Raw genomic sequence first — 8,612 nt, forward strand, 5'->3', positions numbered from 1 at the left:
CAACAACTGCAGAATATCCATTCTATTCATCAACACATGGAACATTTTCCAAGATAGACTGAATGATAACCCACGAAACAAGTCTTCTCAGATTTAAGAAAATTGGAATTATATCAAGTACTCTCTCAGACCACAGTGGAATAAAATTGGAAATCAACTCCAAAAGAAACCCTCAAACTCATGCACATACACAGAAATCAAGTAATCTGATTCTGAATGATTGTTGGGTCAACAGTGAAGTCAAGATAGAAATTTAAAAAATTATATAAACTGAATGATAATAGTGACACAACTTATTAAAACTTTCGGGATAGAGCAAAATCAATAAAAAAGGAAAGTTCATAGTGTTAAATGCCTACATCAAAAACTCTAAAGAGCACAAACAGACAATCAGAGGTCACACTTCAAGGAGCTAGAGAAACAAGAACAAACCAAACCCAAACCCAGCAGAAGGAAAAAAAAAAAAAAAAGAGCAGAACTAAATAAAATTGAAAAAGAAAATACAATAGATAAGTAAAACAAAAAGCTGGTTCTTTGAAAAGATAAACATAACTCAAAGACCATTAGTGAGATTAACCAAGAAAAGAAGAGAGAAGGTCCAAATAGCCCAATTAGAAATGAAACGAGATATTACAACTGATAACACAGAAATAGAAAAGATCAGGCAGGACTACTATGAACACCTTTACATGCACAGGCTAGAAAAGCTAGCAGAGATGGATAAATTCCTGGAAATATACTACTGTCCTAGATTAAACCAGGAAGAAATAGAAACTCTGAACAGACCAATAACAAGGAGCAAGATTGAAATGGTAATTTAAAAAAAAAGTGTCAAAAAACAGGAGTCCAAGACTCGGTGGATTGACAGCTGAATTATATCGGATATTCAAAGAAGAATTGGTACCAATTCTATTGAAACTATTCCAAAAGATAGAGAAGGAGAGAATCCTCTGTAAATCATTCTATGAAACTCCCATAACCTTAATACCAAAACCAGGAAAGGACATAACAAAAAAGAAAACTACAGACCAGCATCCCTAATACACATATATGCAAAAATCCTCAGCAAAATACTGGCTAACTGAATCCAACAGCATATCAAAAAGATAATCCACCATGATCAAGTTGGTTTCACACTAGGGACGCATGGATGGTGTAACATATGCAAGTCAATAGATGTGCTACACAACATAAAAAGAATTAAAAACAAAAATCACATCATCATCCCAAGAGATGCAGAAAAAGCATTTAACAAAATCCAACATCCCTTTATGATTAAAACCCTCAGCAAAACTGGCATAGAGGGGACATACCTTAAGATAATAAAAGCCATTTATGACAAACCCACAGTCAACATTATACTGGATGAGGAAAAGTTGAAAACATTCCCCCTGAGAACTGGAACAAAGCAAGGATGCCCACTTTTACCACTTCTATTCAACATAATAGTGGAACTCCTAGCCAGAACAATTGGACAAAAGAAATAAATAAAGGGCATCAAAATTGGTAAAAATAAAGTCAAACTGTCGCTGTTCACTGATGATATGATTGTATACCTAGAAAACTACAAACTCATGCGAAAAGCTCCTAGATCTGATAAAAGAATTCAGTAAAGTTTCAGGATACAAAATCAATGTACACAAATTAGTATCACCATTATATACCAACAGCGACCAAGCTGAGAATTAAATCAAGAAATCAACTCCTTTTAAAAGAGCTGCCAAGAAATAGGATAACATATTTAGGAATATACCTAAGTAGAAGGTGAAAGACTCTGCATGGAAAGCTACAAAACACTGCTGAAGGAAATCATTGATGACAGAAATAAATCATTGATGACAGACGGGAAACACATCCCATGTTCATGGATGGGTAGAATCATTGGGAAAATAATCATATCGCCAAAAGCAATCTAAAAATTCAATGCAGTTCCCATCAAAATATTGTCATTCTTCATAGAACTTAAAAAAGAATTCTAAACTTCACATGGAATCAAAAAACAGCCTGCCTAGTCAAAGCAAGACTAAACAACAACAACAGATCTAGAGGCATCACATCACCCAACTTCAAACTATATGATAAGACTATAGCCACCAAAACAGCATGGTGCTGCTATAAAAATAGGCACACAGACAAATAGAACAGAATAGAAAACCCAGAAAGAAAGCCAAATACTTACAGCCAACTGATCTTTGACAAAGGAAACAAAAACATAGAGTGGAGAAAGGACACCCTATTCAACAAATTTTGTTGGGATAATTGGCAAGCCACATGTAGTAAAACAAAACTGGATCCTCATCTCTCATTTTATACAAAAATCAACTTAATATTAATCAAAGACTTAATTAAGACCTAAAGTTATTAAAAATGTAGAAGATAGCCTCAGAAAAATTATTCTAAAGATTGTCTTAGGGAAAGACTTTATGACCAAGAACTCCAAAGCAAATGTAACAACAAAAAAAAACGATAGATAGGACTTAATCAAACTAAATACGTTTCTGCACACAAAAGGAAATAATAAGCACAGTAAACAAACAACCCACAGAGTGGGAGAAAATCTTCACAAACTATGCATCTGACAACAGACAAATGTCCAGAATCTACAAAGAACTCAAACATATCAGCAAGAAACAATAAATAATCCCATCAAAAAGTGGACTAAGGACATGAATAGATAATTCTCAAAATAACATAAATAAATGGCCAACAAACATATGAAAAAATACTCAGCATCACTAATGATCAGGGAAATGCAAATTAAAATCACAATGTGATACCAGTTTACTCCTCCAAGAATAGTCATTATCAAAAAATCAAAAAATAATAGATGTTGACATGAATATGGTGAATACTTTTACAGTATAAAGTATATAAAAGGGAATACTTTTACAATGCTGGTGGGAATGTAAACTAGTACAACCACTATGGAAAACAGTATGGAGATTCCTTAAAAAATAAAACAGATCTACCAGTGGATCCAGCAATCCCAGTACTGGATATCTACTTAGATGGAAAGAAGTCATTATATGAAAAAGACATCTGCACATATGCATGTTTATAGCAATACAATTTGCAGTTGCAAAAGTATGCAAAGGTATGGAACCAGTCCAAATGCCCATCAATCAATGAGTGGATAAAGAAATAATGGGGTGTGTGTGTGTGTGTGTGTGTGTATGTATGTATATGTGTGTGTATATATAATGTGTGTGTATATATATATACACACATGCACATACATACATGCCATGGAATACTACTCAGCCACAAAAAGGAACCAAATAGTGGCATTTGCAGTAACCTGGATGGAGTTGAAGACCATTATTCCCACTGAAGTAACCCAACAATGGAAAACCTAACATCATATGTTCTCAGTTATAAGTGGGAGCTAATCTATGAGGACACAAAGTTATAAGAACAATACAATGGACTTTGGGGACTTGAGGGGAAGGATGAAAGGGTGGGGGTTAAGGGATAAAAGACTACACATTGGGTACAGTGTACACTACTCAGGTGATGGGTACACCAAAATCTCAGAAATCATCACTAAAGAACTTATCTATGTAAACCAAACACTAACTGTTTCCCACAAACCTATTGAAATAAAAATAAATAAGTAAGTACATAAATTGGGGGGAGAAAAAAATAAAATGTCAATTAAATGTACATATGTGTGTATTTATGTCATTGATATAATATCTATCATTTACAAATAATCAGTTACTGAGGAAAAGTGTCCTAGATCCATAAAATTCTTTTCTGCTTGAAGGGTCCTATGAGAAGAGTTGTGTAGGTAACAGAGATCTTCTAATTACATTTTGCTTTTCACATCTTCAAAATGTTACAAAGGTGAATTTCATATTAACACAGTTTATATTGATAAATAGTATATTATACTTCAAAGTGAATTTATAATTCGTAAATATATGAGAGATTTGTCCATTTTGGATATCCATTTAGATCAGTTAAATTAGTTACAATTTAAATTTAGTAGATGTTTACTGAAAGTCTACAATTGATCACAAGTGTTATCACAATTAATAGTGTTTCTAAAATTAGAAACATGTAGTTTCTGTTGTGAAGTTGTCTATCATTGGAAAAAGAGAATTAATGTATAACAGGAGAACAAATGAGTATTCAATAATTTGTACTTGTAGTTTTGAATATTTGCTAATGATCACTCAGTTCTAAGACATGTATCAATTCCTGTTTAGGCTCCAGATTTTGAATTACACTCACTATTAGAAGCGTGGGATTTGATCAAATTATTAATGAATGGTCATTTACATTGTAATTAGGTATGTTCTAATTTAATACATGTTAGAATTTAAAATATGAGGTGGGATTATTATTCGCATCTTAGAGATGTAGAAGTTATAACTGAAAATAATACTATTAAATTTGTGAATATTCCAAAATTAATTAACTATGAAAATGTCAAGGAGTCTACCTTACAAATATCTAAAACATTTGAAACATTTCAGAGTGTTAATGGTTTAGTTATAGACAAAATATCTACTCTTCAAAATTTATAGGACATAAAACAAGTGAAATAATCTATGGAGAAAACTTTAGAATAAAAGAGAAATAGGATGCTTCTGACTGTTTTAGAATAGAAGACTCAGGCTGAAATGCCCTCTAATTCTAATACCAGCCCACTTGGGCAAATTACAAAAAAAAAAAAAATTATTTGCATTGCTCATCTTACATGAAAATAAGAGAAATTTTCAAGGGCAGTCAAATAGCTGAAGGAACAGTGAGGTGAAACCAGAGAGAGACCTAAAGGAATACAAAAGCCAGCATTTCTTGTGGACAGAGGTTTCCAACAATGAGATCTGAGGCATCTGCCTTGGGCCAAACTCAAGGTGGGAGAACAAGGAACCACAGATCTTGCATTAAGCCTGGATGGTTAAAGGGGGCTGACATGCCTCTATGTTAGTGATGCCTTTGGTTCTGGGTTGAAGCAAATTCAGGCTAATTAGAGGAAGGCATCTGCAAAATTTAGGCCCCTAAGAAGTCCCAGAGAGTAAAGAAAACTAATTATAACTTTAAAATAATATTACCTAACACAGAAGGAATCAAACTAACATGAGTGAGAGTTGTCAGAAGCAACAAACAACAGATTTAGACCCCAACATTTTCGATGCTGAAATTATTAGCCACAGGATATAAAATAAAATGTGTAATTGTTAAGAAATAATGGACAGAATGAAAAAAAAAGAACATTGAAATTCATAAATAAATATATAAATGTGAAAATAATTCAAGAAGTTTCAGATATAGACAACCTCAAAATAACAAATACACAGGAGCTTCTGCTTTTAAACATGATGGATTAGTTTGTATCAGACAAACTGTTCCCACATGAGTAACTACAAAGCTTCAGTTCATAGTACAAAATTTAGGTGTTTAAAGACATTAGAGACTAAAAAATACAGCTAACACTTAAAAATCTGAAGTCCCAGAAAGAGGGGACGTGAATGGAAATAAGCCTGACATTCTTTACCATTTTTGCCTTTAATTGATTCACAAGCAGCTCTAGGCTAAGAGACTTTGCATACGTGTGGGCTGAGGCCACCAGGCAGTCTGATGAGGCTGAAAAGATACAAATTGCAGTTCAGGGCAATCAAGGCAATCAGGACCTTAGACTCCTATCCCTCAGTAAAGAGAATGGCAGGGCAACACTGCTTGTCTTCTCTGGGCATTTGCTGATTTTGAAGATGTACACAGCAAAAGGCAGAGATCCAGGCAGAAAATGGAAGTTAAGATGATAAACTTAGCTTATAAATAGTTGTAAGGCATAGATTTATCTCAGAACCAAGCAAAGCTAGTTCTGAGTTAAAAATGAAACAGCATTCAGGGCTCACCAAGAATGAGTGGCCCTGGTATAAAACAAGAAAGCGAAACAAGAGTAAGGCAGTCCTCACAAACACTAAATCTTGGTCTCAAATCATCCAATTCTTGCTTGGAAGAAGGCAATTTTCTCTTACTCTAAGTGTTTGCCTAAAAGAAAGTAAATTCTGTCTTAGAAAACTTAATATTATCCAGAGCATCTATATATTTTCTTATACAATATCCATCATTCTTTCAAACATTGCCAGGTGTGTTATGCTACCTACTAGATATTTACAGCAGGCTTCTGAAGTATCAAAATTATTTCCTTTAAAATAAAGAAAATGACGGGATTGTACCATAGGCTGTTACTACTGACCAAACAATGCTCAAGAAACTGCAAAAAATGCAATAATTAGAAGACAGGTACTAATATATCAATATTCATTATTATATGTGTGATTAAATGCATAAAAATTAAAATACAAAAAGTTCAATCTCAATAATAAGAAGAGAAATATAAATGTAATGACGAACACTTGGGGATTGATTATACGACTCTATATTTTGCTATGTTAAAACTTATTTATAAAAAATTTTTTGACAAGACAGTAAAACTGTCATTCTATATAACTTGGTAATATTATAAATTCTTATATATTTTCTAAAAAGAAATAAGCTTATATGTCACAAAGGCTTTCCTTTCCCACCCAGTAATTTTTCATCTAGATGTCTATTTAAGGAAATACTCAGCGATTAGGATAAACTTTTATGTATGTGGATGCTAATGGTGGCATTATGTATATAAAAAATAATTGAATCCCAGCAAAGTGTTTAATAATAGGGTTAAGCTCAAGTAAACTGTGACATTTCCATGTGAATAATAATTAGTAAGCAAGTTGAAGTGTCTTTCAAAAATGTAATAACATAGTTTCACGCATACAATGTAAGTAATGACTACAAGCAACAAAAGTAACAACTTCAAGGATGTTAGTAAATCTATATATACCTATACTTAGGTGCCTAGCTATATAATGTCCGAGAGAGGAAGTTGAATACCATGATAAATAGGTATATTTCTATAGAAATATAAATAGTTACATGTATATATATATACACATATATTATATAGATATAGATATAGAGATTATATATCTGATGTTTTTTGAAGTAAACATCAAAATCACCATCCAGATTCTGTCTTTTGGGAAAGAGATTACCCCAGACAGAAGATATTTTATTGTGTTTTAAAGAAGTTTCTAAGGCTTTCTTACTTCAATAATAGTGTATTCTAAGCTTTAGTACCTTCTCCCAGGACGAATATTCTCTTTTATGTGTGCCTGTATTCATCCATGTGATGACAAACATTTAGCCCTTTTACTATCTAGATTTGCTATGTACTTATAAAAGAAATCTCTTTTCTTTAGACTTCTGCATTGTCATATGTTACAGGAGTTGCTGTTTTCCAAAAATAAACTATGAAAACCATCTAACAGCCATAGGATATCTTTTTGACAGATAACAAATAAGAATGTATCATTCCTTATTGATTACATAAGTTTTTTCCCTTCAGCTACAATTTTGAAATCTCCGTTCACAATGATTGAAATAAGTTTGTTTTTCGTTGTTGTTGTTCTCATTTATCTTAATAATTTAAAAAAAGATGCTGAATATTTGGTCATACTCTATTGTTGCCAATTTCAGTTTTTTTATACTTACTAGAAGTATCTTATGGTTAGTTATATCATTTATTAGAAACAAACATGAAAATTACACTTTCTAAATATTATTTTTCTTGTGTACTTATTCAGGAAAATTAAGACAGACATAAGAAAATCTGAAGAGGACAAATTTTTGGAGATTTTTCCAGTAACTCTAAAAGCATAAGAATAAAATCTTTAAATGCATATGTTTAATTTTAAACAAATGATTCACTTTCTTTTGAAGGACTAAATTAGTAAACACAATTAAAACTATAAATTATAACTTTTACCATTCTTATACTTCTTTATAATTGTCTACTTATTTATCTGGCTTCTATGTGACATTCTCAACTTCTCAAAGATTCTCTTCATAATTGAGATCCCAGGAAGAATTTGCCTAGTATTTTACATTTCTTAGCATTGAAATACCATTCTCAATATGTCCAAAAAATTGTTTGGCCTGTGTTAAGTGACTCAAATCTCTTTTTTATTTTATATGAAATCTTGTACATAATGCACAGGAAATGAATAAGGAACTTAAAGATGAATAAGAAGCAGAAAGCACCTACAGACCAAAAATAAGAGATATTTAATTTCTCTCTTAATCTGAAATAACAATAATTAAAGCTAAGTTTATGTAAATTTTTGTGATATTAACCATTACAATATTAAAGCTGCATCACAATATAACACAGGATGTATAGTTATATAAATCCAAAATTATATACCTTTGTTGTTATCCATTCCTCCTACAGCATACAAAGTTCCAACTGTAGATTTTCTGGGTTTAGTTCTCGGACTTTGCATTAAAGTTCTTCTTTCTGGCAATAGATGGTATTTCATTGCTTCTAGAATCAGTTTTTGACATTCCAGATCATTCTTAAATAATGCATGATTTTCTAGGTCAGCCAATATCTGTGAATAATACACAATCACTGTTAATAATGTTTTCAAAGGGATGAACATTAGGTCATTACTTAAAATTAGAAGTTTAATGTCTACGATATTATCCTTATATTGAGCAGGATGCAGGGTGTAGTAAGAATCCATTACAGCAACAAATAAAAATGTGTAAAATGA

General features: G+C 32.0%; 1 protein-coding gene across 2 annotated transcripts in view; it reads right to left on the minus strand.

Annotated features, from left to right (window-relative positions):
- The window catches only part of KLHL1 (kelch like family member 1), a 449,152-nt gene that overhangs the window by 120,891 nt on the left and 319,649 nt on the right, over positions 1-8,612 (minus strand). For both annotated transcript variants that reach the window (XM_065533314.1, XM_005585986.4), the window contains exon 6: positions 8,261-8,447. In XM_065533314.1, coding sequence (XP_065389386.1) covers positions 8,261-8,447 — 187 coding nt within the window. The remainder of the gene's footprint in view (positions 1-8,260; positions 8,448-8,612) is intronic.

The sequence above is a fragment of the Macaca fascicularis genome, chromosome 17, assembly GCF_037993035.2.
Source record: "Macaca fascicularis isolate 582-1 chromosome 17, T2T-MFA8v1.1".
Taxonomy (NCBI): domain Eukaryota; kingdom Metazoa; phylum Chordata; class Mammalia; order Primates; family Cercopithecidae; genus Macaca; species Macaca fascicularis.